The following is a 26,989-nucleotide window of genomic DNA, read 5'->3' as shown; positions in this document are numbered from 1 at the left end:
TAATCTTCCTGCCAGATTCACTGTTTCAATTGTCACACAATTGACTGTGTGTATCCACCACTACTGTAGAACCTGGGACAGCAGACTTTTGCAGTATGATTCAGAATAGGGAGGTCCTGAGTATGGTTACTGGGTAGTGTATAGCAGCTTTTACAAAACATCAGTACTATTCAGAGAAATTCATGAATTAGTAAATGGGCTGCTTGCCTATTCTTCCACTGTGGGGCCAACTCAGGTAATGGCCATTACCGTGACCTTCTTTGGTTCTAGCATTCTTCCCATTGTTGCTTATTAGAGTTGTAGTTTATCACAAGCTGAGTGAACGTAGCACCATGGTTATGAGCATGGGTATGTATAGCTAGCTGTCTGTTCCTCAATAAATAACTTGATTTAAGATTCAGTTTCTTCTCCTGTGAAATGAAGAGTCATGCATTTCCCAAATGGAGTGGGAGTTAAATTTAGAAGGTATTGCTTCCAATTATTTGAAATATGTTTATTCATAATTCAGAGTGTATTGTTTTAATAATTTGAAAATTTTATTAATTGCTTGGAAGGTATGATGTAGTTTTCTGGCTTACAATAATATTGCAGAACTTTTCAGTGATATTCTGTATTTCTGTTATATATGACTTGTTGGTCTCTAGAAATTTTTTTTTTTTTCATTCCTAGTCTTTGCTTCATGAGATTTTACCTTGATGTCATTTCTTTTTTTCCCCATTAATTTTTCTAGCACATGGTAAGCCTTTTAAACTATGCCTTCATGTAAAGAAAATGTTTATTTTTTATTAATGCTTTGATGATTTTCTCCCTAAGTTTTTCCTCCTTCTGGAAATTCTATATTTTCACTTCATTTTTTTTCTCTCTCTGTTGTTATTCTTTCTTAACTTTTTGTTAGTCTTTTGCTTGAGGTGTTTATTTGGCCTGTTTTTCAATATTCAATAGTTATTTCCTTCACAACTTGTTTCCTAGGTTTATTCTGTTCTATGTTTTTGAATACAACATTTATCATAACCTTCTGGAGATGATAGCTACAGTGGTGTTTCATTCATTATCGGTTGGTTGCTTATATTTCTGTTCTCTGCATTCCTTTCTTCTCTTATAAATTATTTATTCTCCTTTTTCTTTCTTGGTCCTGGTTTTTCATGTTGGGAATTTTGCTGCCTGCTCTGTATAATAAACTGGTTAAAGGCTTCTTAATTCTACAATAAACTCATGGAAGGCTTCTAAACTTAACTTTACTCTTGTGTGTACAAGCTGCAGGTGAGCTTTGTAGGGGTCAGAGTCCCAGGAATCAGTCTGGAGATCTTATATCTATAGCTTTTCTCTTCCAGTTTCCTTTTTATAGAAAATAAGTCTGGCTCGTGGCTTTCTAGAAACAGTGAGGGAGAAAGAGAATTGTGGCAGGGGGTGAAGGTACATATACACTTGAACTTAATCTTAGTATATGCACTTTCACATAATCCTTCAATTTCTGCCTTATACCTCATCCATTCCCCAACTGTTGATTGTCTAATATAATTGAGCTGGTTAATTTAGTTTTTTTGGCAGTAAGACTGATGTCATGATGGAATATGAGTGTGCCTGACTGTGTAGGTTTAAAAAGGGATTTGGAATTCTAAATACTTGCTATGTAGAGCTCTTAGAATTCTCAACCATGGCATATTTATGCACCAAACAACTTGAGATTGTGCAACTGTACAAGTAAAAAATTGACAGAAATGAAAGGAGAAATATAAAACTCCATGATTAAAGGTAAAAAATTCAATATCCTTTTCTTAGTAATTAATAGAATGAATTGACAGAAAAGCTAAGCACGATCAACCAACTTGATGAAGTAATTGACATTTATAGAACACTCAAGTCCACAACAGAAGAATATACATATTTTTATAATCTACACAAAGCACCTCTCAAAATGGGTCAAATTCTGGTCCATAAAATGAGTCTCAATACATTTAAAAGAATGGAAGTCATTTAAAGTATGTTATCTGACTGAAATCATTAAATAAAATTGGAAATCAATAATAAGGAAATCTCTGAAATATGCTTGATTATTTGACAACTAAATAAACTAAGGGTCAAATAGGAAATAGAAGGGAAATTATAAGTATTTTGAATTGAGTGAAATTGAAAACACAACTTATCAAAACTGTGGGATACTGATATAGTAATAATTAATAAAATATTGGTTCACCCTTGTGGCTCAGATGGTAAAGAATCTGTCTGCAATACAGGAGACCCAGGTTCCATCCCTGGTTTGGGAAGATCTGCTGGAGAAGGGCATGGCAACCCCATTCCAGTATTCTTGCCTGGAAAATTCCAGGAATAGAGGAGCCTGACAGGTTGCAGTCCATGGGGTTGCAAAGAGATGGACATTACTGAGTGACTAACACATGCACACACACACACAGAGCAAGATATTAAAAGCTCTAAATTTTCTATATTATAAAAGAAAAACCTCCACCTTAAGAAACTAAAAAAAACAAAAGATATAACCCAAGCCAAGCTAATCAAAATTATTTCCAAGTTTCTAACTGTAGCTCATGGGGGCCTCCTTTCCCCTCATTGTTCATGTGGCTGAAAGCATGCAAGACCAAAACTTATGCAACCAAGATTGTGTTTTCAGCCTTAAAAGAGCTGGAAAGCCCCTATTGCTTAAAGTATGAACATATATTTGTTATTAGAGATAGTAGTTGTACCTCATTATTTTTGTTCCACATTATTAATGGAAATTTAAATATTATTTGGCCATGTGATCATAGACAATAAACTACATTTTTCAGCCTCCCTGGCAGTTAGGTATAGATATGTAATTTAAGTTCTGATCAATGGTATTGTTTGCTAATTTTACTTCTAAAATGTTGGCTTAAAACAGCAAAAACCACTTACTTAGTTTAGAATTCTGTGGTTTGGCTCAGCGGTGGTCTGTACTGGCTTGACTGATCTTGCCTGAGCTCTTTTATTGATGTGTTCAGCTAGCTTGTCAGCTGGTAGTTAGATGATCCAGGAAGGTCTCGCTCACATGGCTAGTGGTTGTCAAGCGGAATGTTAACTGGGGGTGATAGGAGAGGATGTTCTCCTCCACAGCTTCTCAAATCCTGCAACAGGATAGCTTGAGCATGCTTACATAGTGGCCTCAGGGTTCCAAGCCCATCTCAAGAGAATCAATTTAAAATCTCCAAGCGTTTCAAGCTTCTGTTTGCATCCTGTTTGCTGACTTAATACTGGCCAATTAATAAGTCAGCTTAGGATAAATGTTAAAAATATTCTACCAAAGTACATGGAAGCAGAAGAGTGTTGTATCTGACTTTTTGAAAGTGTAGTTTTAAAGGGAGGGGATCACACTTTTCTCTCTCTCTTGGTGGCCAGGAATTGGTATTAGAGTGTGGGTAGATTTATATTCCCTCACATAAAATGAAGGGAATCTACAGTGACTAGTACAGAAGCAAGCTTGTATTTTCAGGTAAATTTTGAGAAACTGATTACAATGAACTCATTTTATAATCTATAAAGCCTTTTATGACTTACTTTTAAACCACATTTTAAGGTATGGATTATATAGAGAAGTTACAGACTACATGTATTAATGAAATGAGAGTAAAGTTGTGCTATCTTATTTGCAGCCAGTTTTCTCATATGGAGATATCTGATGTTTACTGAAAAGATACCTTCATAAGACTGAAGTGTTTCACTGCTGCTGCTACTGCTAAGTCACTTCAGTCGTGTCCGACTCTGTGTGACCCCATAGATGGCAGCCCATCAGGCTCCACCGTCCCTGGGATTCTCCAGGCAAGAACACTGGAGTGGGTTGCCATTTCCTTCTCCAGTGCATGAAAGTGAAAAGTGAAAGTGAAGTTGCTCAGTCATGCCTGAATCTTAGTGACCCCATGGACTGCAGCCTACCAGGGTCCTCCATCCATGGGATTTTCCAGGCAAGAGTGCTGGAGTGGGGTGCCATTGTCTTCTCCAAAGTGTTTCACTAATCAAGGCAATATTGAACATTTTTTTTAGATGAAGTATGTAAAAGATGACTGAGAGTTAGGTATAAAGAGGGAAAGTAGATGAGCAATAGGGGAGGGTGAGGAATAGGGAGAGACAAGACACAGAAATGGTAACTGACTGAATTACAGAACCTTTTGAAGATGTCTAGTAGTAGGAAAACTAAATAGATACTACAAATTGAAAAGTAGAGTTCTCATTCTTCTTTCACTCCAAATCTTTACTAAGATATTTTTTATCTTTTTTAGAATAAGAGTTCCTATTCTGAAATTGATACATTAGTCAAGTTTCGTGTCTAGAAAGATATAGGGCAGACCTCTTAGGTGGCAAGAAGATTCCCAAATGGAAGAACCAGAAATTTAGGGACAGGGTGACCATAAGAATGTCAGTATACATAGAATTTTTTAAAATGTAAGAAGCATATTTGTCCTTCAACAGAAATGGAATGAGGGTTCCCGGCAGTCTTACCTAAATTTTAAGAGGTAAGGAAGCTCCAGATGATACATGTCTTACATTTAAATAAGAATATAGCAAGATACAAAGAAGATAACGTTTTAGCACAGAATACACTTTTATTTATCTTTACCTTTTTCACTCATTCTTGCTCTAGATTTTTGTAAAGAGTACTCTTTACCCATGGGGAATACACAAGGTTATTCTTTAACAGAAATGCAAGGTATGTCCAATTTCTGAAGGTGCTTGCAATCTGGAGAACAAGACTAATATATATGAAACCAGAACTAGAAAATAAGGAATTTATTAAATGGTAATGAACTTGAAGTGTTATAAGGATATAATCAAAGATCTGTTAGATTTTCATGGCTATGTGTAATTCATCTGTTGTTTCGTTGCTGGGGCTTCCCAATGTTTCAGCAGTAAAGAATCCGCCTGTAGTGAAGGAGACACAGGAGACCAGGAGACACAGGTTTGATCTCCTGGAGGAGGAAATGGCAGCTCACTCAGTATTCTTGCCTGGAAAACCCTACGGACAGAGAAGCCTGGTGGGCTACAGTCCATAGGAGTACAAAGAATTGGACATGACTGAACATGAGCACAGTGTTGTTTAGTTACTAGGTCATGTCCGACCCTTTTGGGACCTCATGGACTGTAGCACACCAGGCTCCTCTGCCCATAAGATTTCCTAGGCAAGGATCCTGCACTGGGCTGCCACTTACTTCTCCAGGGGATCTTCCCAACCCAGAGATCTAACCTGTGCTTCGAGCATTGGAAAGCAGATTCTTTACCACTATACCACCTGGAGTAAGCGTCTTTTAATTTCGTGGCTGCAGTCACCATCTGCAGTGATTTTGGAGCCCAGAAAAATAAAGTCTGACACTGTTTCCACTGTTTCCCCATCTATTTGCCATGAAGTGATGGGACCAGATGCAATGATCTTCGTTTTCTGAATGTTGAGCTTTAAGCCAACTTTTTCACTCTCCACTTTCACTTTCATCAAGAGGCTTTTGAGTTCCTCTTCACTTTCTGCCATAAGGGTGGTGTCATCTGCATGTCTGAGGTTATTGATATTTCTCCCGGCCATCTTGATTCCAGCTTGTGTTTCTTCCAGTCCAGCGTTTCTCATGATGTACTCTGCATATAAGTTAAATAAGCAGGGTGATGATATACAGCCTTGACGTATTCCTTTTCCTATTTGGAACCAGTCTGTTGTTCCATGTCCAGTTCTAACTGTTGCTTCCTGACCAACCTAGATAGCATATTCAAAAGCAGAGACATTAGTTTGTCAACAAAGGTTCGTCTAGTCAAGGCTATGGTTTTTCCTGTGGTCATGTATGGATGTGAGAGTTGGACTGTGAAGAAGGCTGAGCGCCGAAGAATTGATGCTTTTGAAGTGTGGTGTTGGAGAAGACTCTTGAGAGTCCCTTGGACTGCAAGGAGATCCAACCAGTCCATTCTGAAGGAGATCAGCCCTGGGATTTCTTTGGAAGGAATGATGCTAAAGCTGAAACTCCAGTACTTTGGCCATCTCATGTGAAGAGTTGACTCACTGGAAAAGACTCTGATGCTGGGAGCGATTGGGGGCAGGAGGAGAAGGGGACGACAGAGGATGAGATGGCTGGATGGCATCACTGACTCGATGGACGTGAGTCTGGGTGAACTCCGGGAGTTGGTGATGGATAGGGAGGCCTGGCGTGCTGCGATTCATGGGGTCGCAAAGAGTCGGACATGACTGAGTGACTGAACTGAACTGATACCACCTGGAAGGCCCTATAAGTAACTCATACCTGCCAGTAATGGTGCTTATTTTTTGGCCTCTTTCAACAACACAGGATATAACTGTACACACAGACAGCACCAAATGGTCAATACTGAAATCACATTGATTATATTATTTGCAGCTGAAAATGGAGAAGCTCTATATAGTTAGCAAAAACAAGACTGGAAGCTGACGGTGGCTCAGATCATGAACTCCTTATTGCAAAAGTCAGATATATTGAAGAAAGTAGGGAAAACCACTAGGCCATTCAGATATAACCAAATCAAATCATTTATTTGATTTCTATACAGTAAAAATGACAAATAGATTTAAGGGATTAGATCTGATACAGTGCCTGAAGAACTATGGACAGAAGTTTGTGACATTGTACAGGAGGGCAGTGATCAAAAGCATCCCCAAGAAAAAGAAATGCAAAAAGGCAAAATAGTTGTCTGAGGAGGCCTTACAAATAGCTGAGAAAAAAAGAGAAGTGGAAGTAAAGGAGAAAAAGAAAAGTATACCCATCTGAATGCAGAGTTCCAAAGATTAGTAAGGAGAGATAAGAAAGCCTTCCTCAGTGATCAATGCAAAGAGATAAAGGAAAACAATAGAATGGGAAAGATAGAGATCTCTTCAAGAAAATTAGATACCAAAGGAGCATTTCATGCAAAGATGGGGCACAGTAAAGAACAGAAACAGTATGGACCTAAGAGAAGCAGAAGATATTAAGAAGAGATGGCAAGAATACACAGAAGAACTGTACAAAAAAGATCTTCATGACCCAGATAACCACGATGGTGCGATCACTCCCCTAGAGCCAGACATCCTGGAGTAGGAAATCAAGTGGGCCTTAGGAAGCATCAGTACGAACAAAGCTAGTGGAGATGATGGGGTTCCAGCTGCGGTAATTCAAATCCTAAAAGATGATGCTGTGAAAGTGCTGCACTGGATATGCCACCAAATTTGGAAAACTCAGCAGTGGCCACAGGACTGGAAAAGGTCAGTTTTCATTCTAATCCCAAAGAAGGACAATGCCAAAGAATGCTCAAGCTACTGCACAATTGCTCTCATTTCACATGCTAAAAAGGTCATGCTCAAAATCCTTTAAGCTAGTCATCAGTGGTACATGAAGTGAGAACTTCCAGATGTTCAAGCTGAATTTAGAAAAGGTAGAGGAACCAGAAATCAAATTGCCAACAACCATGGGGTCATAGAAAAAGCAAGATAATTCCAGAGAAACTCTACTTCTGCTTCATTGACTGCACTAAAGCCTTTGACTACGTGGACCACAACAAACTGTGGAAAATTCTTCAAGAGATGGGAATCCTAGACCACCTTACCTGCCTCCTGAGAAACCTGTATTCAGGTCAAGAAGTGACAGTTAGAACTGGTCATGGAAAATGGACTGGTTCCAGTTTGGGAAAGGAGTACGTCAAGGCTGTGTGTCGTTACCCTGCTTATTTAATTTATATACAGAGTATATCATGGGAAATGCCAGGCTGGATAAAGCACAAGCTGGAATCAAGATTGCCGGAAGAGATATCAACAACCTCGGATATGCAGATGACACCACCCTTATGGCAGAAAGCGAAGGGGAACTAAAGAGCCTCTTGATGAAGGTGAAAGAGAAGAGAGAAAAATCTGGCTTAAACCTCAACTTTCAATAAATGAAGATCATGGCATCTGGTCCCATCACTTCATGGCAAATAGATCGGGAACCAATGGAAACACTTTTATTTTCTTGGGCTGCAAAATCACTGCAGATGGTGACTGCAGCCACGAGATTAAAAGACGCTTGCTCCTTAGAAGAAAATCTGTGACAAACCTAGACAGTGTATTAAAAAGCAGAGACATTACTTTGCTGACAAAGATCCATATAGTCAAAGCTATGATTTTTCCAGTAGCCATGTATGGATGTGAGAGTTAGACCATAAAGAAAGGTGAGCACTGAAGAATTGATGCTTTTGAACTGTGGTGTTGGAGAAGACTCCTGAGTGTCCCTTGGACTGCAAGGAGATCAAACTAGTCAATCCTAAAGGAAATCAACCCTGAATATTCATTGGAAGGACTGACCCTGCAGCTAAAGCTCCAATACTTTGGCCACCTGATGTGAAGAGCTGACTCATTGGAAAAGACCCTGATGCTGGGAAAGATATAAGGCAGGAGAAGAGGGGGACAACAGAGGATGAGATGGTTAGATCGTATCACTGACTTGATGGACATGGGTTTGAAATAGCTCTGGGAGATGGTGAAGGACAGGGTAGCCTGGTGTGCTGCAGTCCATGTGGTTGCAAAAACTCAGACATGACTGAGGGACTAAACAACAACAATAATTTTGTAGATCAAATCAAAGCCCTGCTTTGAGTAATAATCTGGATTCCATGGGGCTGGGTGAAAGTGGGGTTGGGATAGTCAGACACAAGGGGACAAGTTACTTTCCTTGCATATCTTTTTGACCTCTACATGTCTTTGATACTGTTTTTCATTATTTTCTATAGCTTTATATAGTACATGTATAAACCTTTGTTTTTCAGAGTGTTATACAGTTTGTGTCAATTATCTTATCCTTAAATAATGATTCCAGTGAGTTCCTATTTCCTAGATGAAAAATTAGGCAGTGATAGATCCTTTAAAATTATTTAGTATAAAACCCCTTCTCTGTACCTTTGTTACTGAATCCTAATCTCATGTGATATTTTTGCATATCCCAAGATTTTAAAGGTAAATCAAACCATGTCTTTCCACGTGTAGTTTACCTCCTTGTGTGGTAACATTGCATGCAAAGGTCGCAAGCTGATTCAGTCCGAGTTGAAGGGAGTCACCAGGAGACAAGCCAGTGGTTTCATAGTAGACTTAATGTCTGTATTCACATCTCTCATGAAAGTCCTAACTTGTTATTGAAATCTTCATACTTATTTCACATTTTGTATGTGTATATTCCCTTGTGAAAGGTTTTAGCTCTTTCTTTAACCAACATAGCATTACCTGTGCAGATAGTAGATGAGCATTTTATTTTATAGTCTATGTATTTTCATTCTCAAACAATAGCTCAAAGAAGAAAAGTATTCCTTTAATCAGATAATGTTTTAGTTGACAGTGCTCTAAAACAAGTAGCTTTTTAATATTTTTCAGTTCAGTTCAGTCATTCAGTCATGTCTGGACTCTTTGTGACCCCATGAATTGCAGCACGCCAGGCCTCCCTGTCCATCACCAACTCCTGGAGTTAACTCAGATTCACGTCCATCGAGTCAGTGATGCCATCCAGTCATCTCATCCTCTGTCGTCCCCTTCTCCTTCTGCCCCCAATCCCTCCCAGCATCAGAATCTTTTCCAATGAGTCAACTCTTTGCATGAGGTGGCCAAAGTACTGGAGTTTCAGCTTCAGCATCAGTCCTTCCAAAGAACACCCAGGACTGATCTCCTTTAGAATGGACTGGTTGGATCTCTTTGCAGTCCAAGGGACTCTCAAGAGTCTTCTCCAACACCACAGTTCAAAAGCATCAATTCTTCGGCGCTGAGCTTTCTTCACAGTCCAACTTTCACATCCATACATGACCACAGGAAAAACCATAGCCTTGACTAGACGGACCTTTGTTGGCAAATAATGTCTCTGCTTTTGAATATGCTATCTAGGTGGGTCATAACTTTCCTTCCAAGGAGTAAGCATCTTTTAATTTCATGGCTGCAATCACCATCTGCAGTGATTTTGGAGCCCCCCAAAATAAAGTCTGACACTGTTTCCACTGTTTCCCCATCTATTTCCCATGAAGTGATGGGACCAGATGCCATGATCTTCGTTTTCTGAATGTTGAGTTTTAAGCCAACTTTTTCATTCTCCTCTTTCACTTTCATCAAGAGGCTTTTAGTTCCTCTTCACTTTCTGCCATTAGGGTGGTGTCATCTGCATATCTGAGGTTACTGATATTTCTCCCAGCAATCTTGATTCCAGCTTGTGCTTCTTCCAGCCCAGCATTTCTCATGATGTACTCTGCATAGAAGTTAAATAAGCAAGGTGACAATATACAGCCTTGACATACTCCTTTTCCTATTTGGAACCAGTCTGTTGTTCCATGTCCAGTTCTAATTGTTGCTTCATGACCTGCATACAGGTTTCTCAAGAGGCAGTTCAGGTGGTCTGGTATTCCTACCTCTTTCAGAATTTTCCACAGTTTATTGTGATCCACACAGTCAAATACTTTGGCATAGTCAATAAAGCAGAAATAGATGTTTCTCTGGAACTCTCTTCCTTTTTCCATGATCCAGTGGATGTTGGCAATTTGATCTCAGGTTCCTCTGCCTTTTCTAAAACCAGCTTGAACATCTGGAAGTTCACAGTTCACGTATTGCTGAAGCCTGGCTTGGAGAATTTTGAGCATTACTTTACTAGCATGTGAGATGAGTGCAAATGTGCGGTAGTTTGAGCATTCTTTGGCATTGCCTTTCTTTGGGATGGGAATGTAAATCAGTTAAATTCACTCGATATGGTTAAATCATAATATAAATGAATCATAAATATGCTGAAATATTCCTGAATGGAGTTGTGCGAAAAAAACATTGTAAAGATCATATCAGTAGGCATAAATGGATGCTGTTATGAACTTTATTTTAAACATTGTTAAAACTTTGATGGGATGATATTATAGAAAGATTCTTAGTTGAAGCATCAGCATGCACAGAACAAGTCTGGATCAAGGAGTAAAGGAGAGGAATGAAAAAGTTATGGGTAAAAGACTAACTTAACTACGGTCCATTTCTATTTTCAGTCTCCCCATGACTATATTTTGATTTTTTCATAAGGTGCTGAAGGCTTAATTCCACTTCCCTTTTAGTCGTATACTACTGACTTCCATGGGTTTATTTTCATTCAGTTCTATATATTCACCCTGCTGAAGCTCTCCCATGTTTCTGTGTCAGGAAGAAAAATACCTTATTACCCTCTTGTCTGTTTCACATTTAAAGTTTTTTCCTCCCCGCCCTCCCTGTCTTGTACCTAATGAGCAAATTATCTAAAAATAGATACGTTCATCATTCTACAAAATGTTGTATCTTCTCTAGATCGGAGGCCAGTGTAATTGTAAGAGACATGTGTCTGGCAGACAGTGCAATCAGTGCCAGAACGGATTCTACAACCTCCAGGAGTGGGATCCTGATGGCTGCAGTCCGTGCAACTGTAATACCTCTGGGACAGTGGATGGAGATATTACCTGTCACCCAAATTCAGGCCAGTGCAAGTGCAAAGCAAATGTTATTGGTATGTAATGCAGAAGTTTGCAGTCACATCTCTATTACCATCTGGAATAAAATCCTCTATTTGATTTCTTCACTGAAGAGTAAAGCAAATTTCCTTGCTCAAGGCAGGCTGGGAAAAAAAAAAAAACAATTTGGATGAAATTAACTGTCTAAAAATGACTAAATTAATAATTCTCTCAAGCTGCAGCTTGAAGCTTAGTTTAATCAATCCTTTAGAAGTTTCTTTATTCCGTAGATGCAATAGTTCACATGGTCCCATACTAATAAGTCATAGAAAAATATAATTTACTTACTTCATAGATGTTTCTTTTAGAGAATTAGCACTTTTCAAAATGTTTTACACTTAATGAGTTCTAAGCAAATCATTTCCATGCTAGTTTTCTTAATAGACTAAAATAAATGGATTTTTTTCAAAATGTTCTGTGCTACAGGGTCCTTTGTGATAAATCTTTCCATTTTTTTCTATTATATTTCTTTGAACTGTTCCTATGAAATGCAAAATAAGTCAACATAATTCCACAGATCATGTATATTGCTAGGGTTAGTTATAAAGGGCCACATAATTTTAATTTTGTAATTCAGCACCAAGCTGATTATAATAAACAGCTACCTTTGGTGTTATTTATCATTTTTTTATACAAGACGTGCTTTTTTGTTTGTTACTCCCACAGGTATTTTTCAGAAATTAGATTTGATTATAGCAATTTATTACACCCAACATTTTTGAGGGGAACCACAGCCACATAAGGACAAAATTTATCAAGTGCCCGAAATGCACTATGTACATAATGCACTTTGAAATTTTGATATATGAGAATATTATAAGAGGAAAGTTTCCTGATAAAGTAAGTCTTATATTGTAACTGAACATGTCTTGGTTTGTATAGGAAGTTTAAAAAAGACCTTTACCTTTCTATTGTCATTCAAGACACCAAGTCTTCCATGGTTTTTCTTATACTGACCCTAACCTTATGATAATAAAAACATGCCTGGCAGACACACAAACACACACGCCTGCAAACATGCATATATACAAACATGTGAACATATTATTCGGAATAACATTTTCATTTCTGTGATATAACACTAAAGCAAATTCTTTACCTTTTATATATATGAGTATACATTTGTCATTTTGTACAATACAGCTAGACAAACATTTTAATTTAATACAAAAGAATATGGGCCTGCTTTATATTATACAAGATTTCTCTGGTTCAAAGAAAGATTAAATCAGAATCTTTATCATAACTTGCCCTTATGCATTTCAAGCATACCAAAACTAACTTTTCAGGAAAAAAAAGAGTAACTTATAAATAGAAGCATGCTTTTGTATAAGTGCTATCTGTGATAGTGAATGAAGTTTTTCATGTTCAATCTATATAGAATCCTATGTTCTTTGATATAAGATATACTTTAAATTCAAGATGTGAAAACAAAATTTAAAGAGAGATCTTTAGGGACAAATGGTTACATCTCTGTATCAGTAAAATCTTTCCTGTGATAGTTTCCAGAGCTTAAGGAAGAAAAACATCACACGTTACTTGAAATTTATTACAAACTTGCTGTCATTTACCTGTTTTATTGGATGATCTTGGTAGTTTTCTGCAGGAAAATATAAATACATATTTTTGAAGATGAAATCATCAGTTTGACATTATTAACTCTAGAGTTACTTCTGCATATGCATTATATTTTTTAATAAAAATGTAAACTGGATATGTCTATATGTTTCTTTTCCTAATGGGACTACAAGTAACTATTCAATTTTACTTTGTTCGTATGATTAAGAAAACAACAGAAAATACAAGTGTATGTTGTCTGTATTTCAGAAAGCAAACTGTTAGATTTCACAAAACTGTTAAATCTTACTAATGATTCTATCACCAGTAAAATACATTAGCACCAATAATTTTATTAAAGTAGGTCATTCATCTAGAATAAAAAGGGAGAAGAATGTGAATTAAATGCCAAGTGTGCTAACTCGCCTGTACTTGTTAACACTGAATGTGATGCCCCGTAGGCCTTCCTGAGTATCGTTAGGAATAGATTACCTGTCAGGAATATGTATGGCATATTCAAATAAGCACTGCGCATATTTTTGAAACTGATATGATATGAATCCATGTAGACCAATTTTAATAGTTCAAAATGAGTCATAATTCTTGTTAACAATACAGTTATTTTTAAAATTTGCAGCAATAGTGGTCCTTTTTTATTTTCCTTATTGAAATTAAATGATATGCCTTAGGTGAGTCATTCATCACTGTTAAAGAATTTGCCTTCCATTGGAGTTCTTGAATTTTTATCCATATATATACTTATATATTATGCATTTCCTTCTGGTTTAGGAAATGCTTTTCTGCATATGGGCTCCTGACTGTGTTTTCGACTGTTATTTTAAGACTAATTGTTTAATGTTGTTATAGCTTGAAATGTTTCAGTTGATTCAGCCTCACATAGTCCGTTATTTAAATCATGCATATATGAAAACTAGCTAAAGAAAGCATTTTGCATCTCAACATTTACTACTCAAGAATATTTTTTATTCCTTCGCATTGTAGTACTCTTTTGTGAAACTCAACAAAGTTGTCAGATTTAAGTATAGGTGATAAAACATTTTTCTCAGTTTGTGAAATGTATATATGTATATACTCCTTTAAGTAGAAATAATACAAATAGCAGAATTTACTTAGTGTTTAAAGAGGTAAGTTCTGAATCACACAATATGACAAGTAATGTGATTGCTTTATGAGCCAAGGAGAGCATAATTTATACTAATTGAAAATGATAAAATACAGGAATGTATAAAAGCATTGAAATAAAATTGCTCTGGATAACTTTTATTTATATTAATTATTTAAATGTGTGATATTCAGAAGTAAGATGTGTACTCTTTGAACAAAATAGTTATCAGGTTAACATTTATTAAACATTTTGAATGGATTCTGATTTCTCAGAAAATAACTTATGCAGTAATGCATAATTCTTCTGCATGGCTTTGAAAATGTATTTCACTCTCAACTTTTTAATGAACATACTTTGTTAAGATAAAATAAGCATGATGGTTTTAATATAGTTAAATAATTTCAAAGTAATAGTTCTGATGTTTGTTATAGGAAAAGAGTTCCAGTATGTGTAACAGAAGCAACATTTGCATTAAGAATTTTTCTTTGAATTAAGTAATAAATAAAATCTTATAAAGCACATTGCAAAAATTAATGTGGTACGTGGGCACCAAATTAAATATTGCCATCATATTTTGACTATATTATCAGCCCTCTCTGGCATTACTTGTGAAGAAAACACTCAACGTTTTATTGTGTCTGTATTAAATGTCTGTAACAGCATTGTTTGCACTTCGACTATCTTGAAAACTTGAATGGAGTTATTTTCACATCTCTACCTTTTTGAACATATTTTTCTCTTTAGGGCTCAGATGTGATCACTGCAATTTTGGGTTTAAATTTCTCCAAAGTTTTAATGACGATGGATGTGAGCCCTGCCAGTGTAACCTCCACGGCTCAGTGAACAGACTCTGCAATCCTCTTTCTGGGCAGTGTGAGTGCAAAAAGGAAGCCAAAGGACTTCAATGTGACACCTGCAGAGAACACTTTTACGGACTGGACGCCACCGGTTGTAAGGCCTGTGACTGTGATGTGGCGGGGTCCCGGCCTGGGACGGTCTGTGATGCTTGGACAGGACAGTGCGTCTGCAAGCCCAACGTTGGGGGAAGACGCTGCAGTGAGTGTGTGGAGGGGTACTTCTACCAGCCGCAAAACCGTTCTTTCCTCTGCCTGCCTTGTAACTGCGATAGGACTGGGACCGTAAATGGCTCTCTGCTCTGTGACAAATCGACAGGACAGTGTCCCTGCAAATTAGGAGTAACAGGTCTTCACTGCAATCAGTGTGAGTCTCACAGGTACCATCTGACCGTTGGCAGTTTTCAGGGCTGCCAGATGTGTGAGTGTGATCCCCTGGGGACATTACCTGGGACCATTTGTGACCCACTCAGTGGCCAGTGCCCATGTTTGCCTAACCGTCAAGGAAGAAGGTGTAATCAGTGTCAACCAGGTAAGAGAAATGTGTTACATTTTCGGTACAAGACGACTTACTTTTCATTCTGCATCAGGTGATTCCTCTTTGCTTCTCAGTTAGGACTTTGAAAAAAATAATCTCCAATACGACTGTTGCATTTATATTGTTATCTAATACAGATATAACTATTTGGTCTATTAAAGATTATGGACATATTTGTGTTTCTATATTGGGGTGACCATTTAGATAAATGCCACATTCAGACACTTAATAATTGAGACTTTTATTTCATTTCTCAACTTGAATTAAATCCCCTTTTAGCAACTAAATAAAAGCTAAGAAAAGCAAGAATATATTTTATATTCCAGATAAAGGAAACTTGTGTTGATTATCTGAACAATGCTAGATACTCAGATGATGAACTTTCTTAATAAATGCTAAGTGTTTTTATTGAATGAGCTATATGTCCTGGCATCATACAGAAACATCTAAAATTACTTTTTTTAAAAAAATTTAAGGCTTTATTTACATTTTCCCTTGTGACTCACTGGTAAAGAATCCGCCTGCAGTGTGGGAGACCTGGGTTCGATCCCTGGATTGGGAAGATCCCCTGGAGACAGGAATGGCTACCCACTCCAGTATTCTTGCCTGGAGAAGTCCATGGACTGGATAGTCCACAGGGTCGCAAAGAATGAGTGACTTTCGCTTTCACTTTCATTTACATTTTTATTATTTTTAAAAATTTTTTGGGCTTTTCTGGTGGCTCAGTGGTAAAGAACCTGCCTGCCAATGTAGGAGACATGGGTTTGATCACTGGATCAGGAAGATGCCTTGGAGAAAGAAGTGCAGCCCACTCTGGTATTCTTGCCAGGGAAATTCCATGGAAGAATGAGCCTGGCAGGGTACAGTCTATGAGGTCATGAAAGAGTCTGACACAATTTAGTGATTAAACAACAAAAAAAGTTGATTTACAGTGTGGTGGTTGTTTCTGCTGTACAACAAAGTGAATATATCCATTCTTTTTTAGATTTTTTTCCCACAGATGTAGAAAAGAAACCTATGGTTACTCAGTGAGTAAGGGGGAGGGTAAATTGGGAGGTCAGGATTGGCATATGCACACTCCTATATATAAAGTAGATACCTAATGAGGACCTATTTTGTAGCACAGGGAACTCAATACTCTCTAGAATTATTTTTAAAAGCCATTAAATTAATAAAATAGGCTACTATTTAGTCCTACTGTGTCCATCTTTCCAGATTTCCCAACTGGAAGAAAAATGGACCCTATCCATGGCTTTCTCCTTGCCTTTATATAATTTAATGATTTAATTAAAGCAATATACTTTCTTTATAGTACATTCATCATGATGTTATGATAAATGTAAATATTTATCAGTTGTTTAACAGCTGTACTAATCATTGTCCTGTCTAGCAAAATCAACTCTGAGTTATCTGAACCTGTGAAAATGAGGGTAATACAAATTTAAAAGGGTGATTTGCCTCCCAGAGAGGATAAGACTAAAGTCTTATTTTGCATAACAAGGAATTCAGCTCAGGAGAATTGGACAAAACCTCTCCTTTGACATTGGTCAGTATAACAAATAAACCCAAAGAGACCGAAAAGAATTGATAAATAGTTCATTTCCTTTAAGATAAAATATCAGAAAAAAATTCAAACTAGCTTCAACATAAGTGGAGGCTTTATGATCACTGAATGTTCCATAAAACCTGACATGGAGCAAATGCAGTCAGGACTTAGAAACTAGAAAGCTCCCATTGATATAGATTCAGTCATTCATTCATTTATTCCCAGCCTCTGTCTCTTTCTGCAGATGGGCACCTTTTGCTTCTCTTACCCTCTCTGTGTGATTGTATGGTCACTGCTGTCCCTCAAGTTTGCTTGCGGTTCTAATTCCAGCTATAGAGACATTAGCTGCTTCTTGGTTACAGTTTCAGGAAGGAGATTCTAATTGACTCTCATTGACTGAGTTTTGTTAGGGTGGCCGTGTCTGTGGCAGTTCACTGTGACCAGTGTCAGGATCACCTAAAATAAGCATGGCTTCTAGGAATCACTCCTTCAGCTAGGAGCAAGGTGGTAAGTATCCCAGGAAACAGAAAGATAATTGAGAGTTGAGCAGATAACCTACCTGACAGCTGCAGCATATTATGACTTTCAGCTTCAGATTTATCCTTCCAAATGTGCAATCATTTTTTCATATTCTAAGGGTTTTTTTTTTTTTCCTATTTGTTAACACTTCAGTTCTGGAAATAATGTAATCCATTTCTGCACAAATAGCCATGATTTATATATCCTTCTTTGTAAGTAAGCCAGCAAAAGTTAATAGAGCAAATGTAATATGCTTTTGACTTGTTGTCCACTGTTAAAGTTTATTTAGTGTTTCATTCTGACCTAGAATATAGTGATGCAATAGAATTAGAGATCAATGGACTCAAATCACAACAGGAGGGTCAGGGCTTCAAATCCTCTTGTGGACTAATACATTCAGTGGAAAAAAGAAACTGATAGATTCCTTGGATAAAGTTCTGTTGGAGAGTTTTAGTGCCTAGACATGTCTAAGAGATTCCTAGAAAATTAAGCAGAGGCAGATTTTTCAAGAAAAGAAATATAATCAATCGTATTATAGGGTATAACTGTGAAATAGATTTATACAGTCATAATAAAATAATCTGTGAATACTGATTTCAGCAACTAATGGGATTATTGAGGAGGAGGTATAAAGAGCTAAATATTCATTTTCTAAAGTGGAAAGACAGTAGTATAAATGTTAGAAGTTGAGATGTAACAGTATATGTATGTTACTCAGAAACAGAAATGAAAGTCAGAAGAAACAGCTATAGGAGTTGAAGGTGGCTACTGTAGGCAGGGAAATTTCTGGGAGAAGGATGGAGAAGCAAGATTCCACTTTACATTGTGTCTTTACATTCTATTTGATTTTAAAAACTGTATGTAAATGTTGATAAAAATTAAATTGCAGTATTGGAAAATCATGCTCAATCCTCATGGTCTCCTGACCACTTTCTTTTGGGGATTTATCTGGTATAATGTTGTTTTTTAGGAGAATAGTTTCTTAATAACTATTTGCCTGAGTACAGATGTCACAAAACTCTTCTGCAAAGGTATATGGCAAGCTGTTCTCTCTTTTAAGGAGGATACAGAATGAGGATCATCACTATTAATGAAAATCATTATCATATTTAAAGTAACCTTGTATTTTGTTTACTTGTACAGTTGTCTTATTTCCCTTGTTTGAGTTCAACATCTTGAGAGTAAAGGTTATATTATTCAACTTGACATTGACATTGAAGTCGCTCAGTCGTGTTTGACGCTTTGCAACCCCATGGAATGTGGCCTGCCAGGCTTCTCTGTCCATGAAGATTCTCCAGGAAAGAATACTGGAGTGGGTTGCCATTTCCTTCTCCAGGAGATCTTCCCAACCCAGGGATCGAACCCAGGTCTCCTGCATTGTAGGCAGATGCTTTACCGTCTGAGCCACCAGGGAAATTATTCAACTTACATAGCCTTACATAGCCATACACAACAACATAATATCGTGCTGTATGTGCTTAGTCACTCAGTCATATCCGACTCTTTGTGACCCCATGGACTGTAGCCCACCAGGCAAGAATACTGAAGTGGGTTGCCATGCCCTCCACCAGGGAATCTTCCCAACCCAGGTATCAAACCCAGGTCTTCTGCATTGCAGGTGGATTGTTTACCATCTGAGCCACCAGGGAAGCCATAATACTAATATATTGTATATTGCATGCACCCAGTAAGTGGTTTGATTAATTGAAATGAGAAATAATCAGGACTTTTACCAAGAGCATCTGTATTATGTAGGGTTCTCCAGAGAAACAGAACCAATAGAAGATGTATGTGTGTGTATATGTGTTTGTGTATTTTTTCCCCACTGAATATATCATTCCATGGGAGGGTCTGAACTCCTGACCTATTGTTTTGATTTCAGCCTGTCTACCTGTAGTCCTGTTGCACAGCTCTATCCTAGAAGTTTTGCAGCTTACTGAAGATTTCCTTCGCATGTCTCCTATATTGGATACCTGGTGCCCTGAAGCCTATGTTTTCTTTTTTTTTCTTGGTTTATTTGTGTATTTGGTAGAATAAATGCTTCAGTAGCTTCTGAGTAAGAGTACAGGGAGGAAAGTGGTTTGTTATTTATTTTTTTAAGGAATTTTGAACATCTGAAATTATCTCAATTCTATACATGGAGCTATTTGAAAATTTACCATTGTATGGAATCATTTTCACTCAACAAATTTATTTCACCATTATCTTCTAGCAGTACCACCCTGATTCTTCCTTCTTTCTTTTCTTTTTTTTTTTTTTAACATTCCAGAAGTTTTACTCTTTCTATATCCTTCATTTCATGATGAGATTCTTTTTGTTAAATAATTTTTCTGGGAGTTCACTGGGACCTTTTTTCTGTAGATTAATGTTTTTATGTCTGGGAAAATCAATAAAAACACCTTCATAGACACATCTAGACCAGTGCTTGACTGAGCAAATGGACATCAAATCTCTCCAAGTGGACCATAAAATTAACCATCACAGACACCAGTTCATATCATCCCCATGGTCAGGATAGCAGTTCATCCCTGTACCTGTTGAGTACAAACCCTCTCTGGTTTAACCTCTAAAGAGAAAACTCACTGTCTTCTCTCGAAACATTATAGGGAGAACCTTCCATTTGGGGAAAGTCACACCTGCCTTCAGAACTCTCTGAAGCCTTCAATTTTACTTTTTTTCCCCCAGAGTTATACAAACTTGCATCAAGTAGCTTATTATTGGCATGTCTACCTTAGGTGCTTGGCTTTTACTTGTAGATATCTGTCCTTGACTGCCATTTCCTCTTCTGTTCTTTTTTATTTCCTTTTATTTAATTTTTTGGACTTTAGAAGGAAAATGGTTCAATAATCATGCTTAACTGAAAATGTTACCACAGTATTTTCTGGGTTGTAATCTTTTCAAATCAAAATCCTTGCAGCCATCCTTGGTGGTTTTTCCCACAACTCTTATCTCTTCTTTCAAAATCAGTCTTGTTTGTTTCACCTTTGGATATATCCAGTATTTTACCACTTCTTACCACACTCAGTTATCCATCTGGGTCCATGCCATGTTATTTTCCTCCTGGACTATCCTAGTAGCTGCCTGAAGTCCCTGTTTCTCCTCTTTATCCTTCTCCAGTCACTCCCCAACATACAGCCAAAGTGATGCTGTTCAAGCTTCAGTCAGATCGCATCACGCCACCATGCACTGGCTTTCCATGATTGTAAGGCAACAGCAGAGTTGATGGACTCTAATGGCCCCTATGATCTGTGACGCCCCTGAACTCGTTTTCAGAAGATGGTTTATTCCTGTCCAGCCTACAAGTCTCACTGCTTTCCACAGATTGTTCAGTGGTCTATACCCGGGCTTGGAACACACCTCCATAGCGGGGGGTCCATATATAGTTCCTGAACTAGTGAGTAACTGCATTGAAAAACTACCTCAATGCTCAGCTCTTATTAGCATGAGATTATTGCAAACCACGGAGTGCTTCTTCAGCTACACATAGGGAGAATATGGCTTTCTACCTTGCAAGGGAAGAAAGAAAATGGTAGCTTAATGAGTTAATGCATGTTTTGGATAATGTAAGATAGTTTGTACACTTATGTGTAGCCTATGGAAAAATCAAACTGTGTTTGTGGACCTCTTTTGTTTTTTCTGTTTTATATTCTTCTAGCTTCAGAAACTACTCTGAATTTTGTTTTCTGGGTTTTATCATCTCTTCCCGTGAAATTTACATTGAAAATAGAAACCCAGAGCCTGAAGTATCTTCATTATAAACAGATGCCTCACAGTTGTCAGCCCTGCAGTGGGCACATTAAAATGCACTGCTGCGATCAGAAAACTTTCTACTCCTTTAAAGACATCTGAGAAATCTAGATCATATTCTATGGGGGAGACAACTGCGCTGATGTGTGTGCGTGAGCCTCGGGTTAAGGAGGGAGCAGGATGGCGTAGAGGGGTGAACCAGTAGCCCAAGAATCCAGCCCGCCTTTTCCATCTGTGATTGTAAATGTTAGTGACCATCCTAGACCAGTACACATAGACTCTTGTCCTACTTTCTTAAAAAACATTATTAAGGAAGGTGCATATAATGGAACCTCATGTATTATTAACCTAACCTTACTAGGAATGTACAAGGAATAGGCTTAATTCAACGAAAATTTATAGGCAATTTGTTAAAGCAGCAGTGCACATTAGAAGGTACATTAGAGCCACATTGGTTTTAATATGCCATTCAATAACTCGAACAGAGGTTAAAAATGCTGCTTAACCTCCATTAAGTATTTTAAAAATGCTTTAATTTAAAATTATTTGGAGTGTGTGTACATATATGAATGTACACATACCCACTCTCATAAATAGAGTGCTGAATATGTTTTCCTGGTTCGTTTTTTCAGCACTGGATGACCTCATAACATTCGGCAGCAGGCACTTAATCAGAGACCAGGCCGAGAAAAGCAGGGAGCGGTGTCAAGGCATTCCCAGCCAGTGACCCACCCTTGTCCTTGAGAACTAGAGGCAGAGAGGGTTTATTGAGGACTCTGCAGCTTTGGAATAACATAAAGGCTAATTTATAATGAAAACAGCTTCACATGACATGTTTTGTGTTAATAAGACAATTCCTCATGCTTCCCTCTGGTATTTACTTTGGGTTTGCTTTTATAACTCAAATAGACCATTAGAAAGTAAAGCAAAGTATCTTGTTTCATTAAGAAGCATATCATATTTGTTAAGAAATGAGCTCATAAACCAGAATTGCATGCAAGACCCCACCAATGCAATTAGAATTAGATGGCTGATACTCCATTAAAAATCAGTGCCTCAAAGTTGAAATCTGATTATGACACATGTCCCTGAGTTTGGTGAGATGGCTTCTCCTGATTAACATGTTTTTCACAGAAAGACCACAGAATAAGAGCCTTTCCCTTAATATACCACCAGGAAAGAATATTGTCAGAGGAAATATGGACCACAATCCTACCCACATCTGGGGAGAAAAAAGGATTTTGATAGGTCATTATTTAAATTTTAGGAAAACCTCACTTTCATTGAAAACTGCCTAGTAAAAATTGCAATGATGGAATGGATAATATTTGCTGAATGTATATGCTTGTCAAACCCTGGAATTGAGTGTTACCCAAAAAAATCCCATTTAATATACACACTATTTCTATGATGGAAGGACCAGTATTGTTTTGTTAGGGGAAATGAGGTCTCATTAAGTGGAAAAGTTATTTACAATTCCACATCCATCTGACCTCATATTCTGCACTCTGAAAGAGTAAAGCTTTTTTCCAATAGCTCATTATTTGTCATAGACATTCACTTAACAAATATTTGAGGTTGGGTTGAAATACATACTCTTACAAGTGTTTGTAACCTCTCCCCACCCTCAAACTCATGTCGGGCCATGATTCCTGCTACTGCTTCAGGTAGGGTATTTCATTTCTTTTGCTGAATCAGAGTAACAGTCACAAAATTAAAATTGATGGAGTTATGGGAGGTGATCAGATAATGAAGAGCTGACTGAAGAGTCTAGAATTGGGATTACTTTATGGACTAAGTTGAGGAAATGTTTGGGATGATTGCCCGGTACAGGGTACTTTGGAACATACATCTGATAAATATTGTGACTGAGAAAAGTGAGAACAAAGAAAACACAATTTTGCTGTGCTGTGGATTATGAATATGCAGATATATCTGTGCTCTGTAATCTCTAAGACTTAATCGGAGCTGCCTTTATATTCTTTTATGTTACTGGATTTAATTCTTAGAGAATGAACATATGAAAGTTTCTCATGGCTCCTCACATAAGTATGAAAACCAGGTTTTTTTTATAAAACAAAGTCCAATAGAATAATTTCCCTTATTGGAACATAATATTATACTCTTTGTTCTAATAACTGGAGACATATTTTGGGGGTGATATTTTCTTTCTGAAACTCTGTTCCATTCCTTGATACGGTAAGGATTACAGTTTTAATTGATCAATTGATCATGCTTATTCATACATATTTCCTGCTATTTTCCCTGATATCCGACCTCTTCCAACCAGTCACTCTCATGACTTACAGATTTATGTTTACCATTTTCTTTTCATTGTTAAAGAGATCATATGATATTGTAGAGAGTAACATATCCTCCCTTTCATCCTTTCAGCCATATGTCCATTTCCTTCACATATCCATTTTTCAATTAACATCTGTTGAATAAATTACTGTACACGGGGGCCTCTGCTGCTATAAGATATACAACCATAAACATATTAAAGCATTACAGTTTAGTAGGGGGAACTGATTCATGTAAATATAACACATTTGTGATAAGTGTGGTATTAGAAATGCAAAGATACAGAAGTAGTAAAATGAAGGGACTGATTAACTCCTGAAGGAAAGGGAGACCTAAAGATCTTAGTTGCGTTTCCTGAGCTGAATTTTTAAAATAAATAAAATTAAAAAAAAATAGAACTTGGCAAAGTATTCAAGTAGGGGTAACAGTCCAGGAAGAAGCAATAGGAGCAGGGAATTTAAATATATCAATCAGTTCAGTTGCTCAGTTGTATCCAACTTTTTGTGATCCCATGGACTGCAGCACGCCAGGCTTCCCTGTATATTACCAATTCCCGGAGCTTGATCAAACTCATGTCCATGCTATCCAACCATCTTGTCCTCTGTCATTCCCTTTTCCTCCTGCCTTCAATCTTTCCCAGCTTCTGGGTCTTTTCCAATGAGTCAGTATTTCACATCAGGTGCCCAGAATATTAGAGCTGCAGCTTCAATTAAATATATATCTAATGAAAAATGAGTTTTTCAAATGCTTAAAGAGAAACAGTAGCTTTAGATGAATAATAATATTTATGAATGTATTTGCTAACATTTGGTCAAATCTGTGAACAATAATTTTAGCATTTGGTTGTTCAGTTGCTAAGTCACGTCTGACTCCTTGTGACCCCATGGACTGCAGCAAGGCAGGCTCCCTTGTCCTTCACCATCTCCTGGAGTTTGCTCAAATTGATGTCCCTTGAGTCAGTGATGCTGTCCAACCATCTCATCCTCTGCAGTCCCCTTCTTCTTTTGCCTTCCATCTTTGCCAGGATGGAGGTCTTTTACAATGAGTTTGTTCTTTGCATCAGGTAGGCAAAGTATTGGAGCTTCAGCTTCTGTCCTTCCAATGAATATTCAGAGTTGATTTCCTTCAGGATTGACTGGTTTGATCTCCTTGCAATCCAAGGGACTCTCAAGAGTCTTCTCAAACAACACAGTTCAAAAGCATCGATTCCACAGCACTCAGCCTTCTTTATGGTTCAACTTTTACATCCGTACATGACTATGGAAAAACTGCAGCCTATGCAGACCTTTGTTGGCAAAATGGCATCTCTGCTTTTTAATACTCTGTCTGGGTTTGTCATAGCTTTCCTTCGAAGGAGCAAGCGTCTTTTAATTTCATGGCTGCAGTCACCATCCCCAGTGATTCTGAAGCCTTAGAAAATAAAATGTCACTGCTTCCACTTTCCCCCCTTCTATTTGTGATAATTTTAGCATTATTTTCAAACAAAACCCCTAAATGGAGGAAAATTGTTATTATTTTAATTTGAAAATTAGCATCATCTTCTCCACTTCATTTTGAAGTGATTGATTTGAAAAATCGTTTCTCCAGTAGTCTTGTTGCCTGGGGTAGGTGAGTCACACATTCCTCCCTAGACTCTTCTCTTAATATAGTGTCCATTCTCTGGTTTAAGGTGAGAATTGTATCTTCTAAATGGCTTATAATTAGTGCTTAGCCTCAGTTCTGCCCTCCTTTTCTGCATAAGGCCTAGAGGTTAAACTTGTTTTCTCTCTCCCATTTCCAGGCTTCAGCAAAGCCTAGTTGTTCATGGTCCTCAGGAGGGACATTGCTAGGAAATGGGCTCTTCTTTTATGCCCAGGACAGGTACTGTGCTGTGCAAATAGCCACTAGGATAGCACACCAACTGCCTGGCTAATAACTTTGAACTCTAAGGATGCTGTAAGCCTGGATAAGCAATACTCTTTTATGATACAAACGACTTTTTGCCTTAGCTGTATAACACATTGTTTCCCACCTGAGACTTATCTTATCTGGGACCAGGAGTTGGCAAAAGAAAACGGAGGGAAAAAAGAAACTTTAGTGGGCTCCTGTGTGCTCTCTATGTGTGAACTCCTAGCCCTGAGTAACGGAAGGTTAATACTTTCGTCCTAATGACTGTGTTTTAGAATGTATTATAAAATCACCTGTGGAAAGAAATTTCTAAAAGATCAGTTAAAAGGATGCAGACATACAGATGGGGAACATGAAGAAGAGCTAATGGAGGGAGATCAGGAATGTATTGAAAAAAAAAAAAGAAATTAAGGTCAGTTATCTTTAAGCTGCACTCCAGAGTTGAAGTTTAAGTAGGAGGGAAGGGAGAATGTTTTCTGTAGTTAGGAGTCATAACAGTAGCAGTAATGGTCCAGAATTAGGCACATTTAGGTAAGGCAAGAAGTAAGCGTTGAGCATGAAGGTACCTGAGTCATCCTAATTAGAACTGTTTAAAAATAGGACAACTAAAATACTGATGGGATTAACCTTTATAATCATGCTGCTGAGAGGAGGAGGAGAATTAACCTCAAGACAAATTCCAACACAGGCATTTCCTTGAAGCCCTACTGTCCAGTCTGCAGTCTCCCTGAGCTCTTTAATATCTGTCTTGTCCTTCTCTGCTTATACCTCTGCGTTTTCTCTGTGTTTTATTCTCTATAACTTGGGCAACCCAATCTTCTGCACCAAAATCTACTCTGATGCTCTATACAGATTCATCTAACAAATCATTTCTTGTAAAAATCATTCCTAATTTTTCTAGAATTCTCTGTGGCTTGAATATATTGCAATAAGTCTAAATTGACTCTATTCCTAACTATCTGTTTTAATGGATCATTTATCCAAATTGGAGAGCTATTAGGACCTGCATGATGCCATCATCATGAATCTTAAGGACTTAAGTACTTTTGTGCATGCTCAGTCACTTCAGTTGTGTCCAACTCTATGCAACCCTATGGACTGTAGCCCGCCAAGTTCCTCTCTGTTCATGAAATTCTCCAGGCAAGAATACTGAAGTGGGTTGGCATGCCCTCCTTCAGGGGATCTACCTGACCTAGAGATCAAACCCACATCTCCTGCATTGCAGGTGGATTCTTTACCCACTGAGCCACCTCAGAAAAGAAAATACATATAATCCACCTACAATGGTCTTGAGTCCAAAATAGCCTTCTATATTTGTGATTTTGATTACACAATGAGTCAGGTAGGAGAATATATAGTAATTGCTATCGCTATAGTCTGTTTCTGGAAACATATAGAAAGCAATTTTCTGTCAGTATACGCAAAGAAGCATAATCTTGTTG

At 37.6% G+C, this 26,989-nt stretch overlaps 1 protein-coding gene across 1 annotated transcript in view; it reads left to right on the top strand.

The window, feature by feature from the left end:
• USH2A (usherin) overlaps positions 1-26,989 on the top strand; it is a 190,215-nt gene that overhangs the window by 116,353 nt on the left and 46,873 nt on the right. The window contains exons 10-11 of the mRNA XM_070768846.1: positions 11,270-11,465; positions 14,897-15,538. Of these exons, the coding sequence (XP_070624947.1) occupies positions 11,270-11,465; positions 14,897-15,538 (838 nt within the window). The remainder of the gene's footprint in view (positions 1-11,269; positions 11,466-14,896; positions 15,539-26,989) is intronic.

This window comes from Bos indicus, chromosome 16 (assembly GCF_029378745.1).
Source record: "Bos indicus isolate NIAB-ARS_2022 breed Sahiwal x Tharparkar chromosome 16, NIAB-ARS_B.indTharparkar_mat_pri_1.0, whole genome shotgun sequence".
In the NCBI taxonomy this organism is placed as follows: domain Eukaryota; kingdom Metazoa; phylum Chordata; class Mammalia; order Artiodactyla; family Bovidae; genus Bos; species Bos indicus.
Note: the sequence above shows the minus strand (reverse complement) of the source record. Positions and strands in the feature narration are given on the sequence as shown.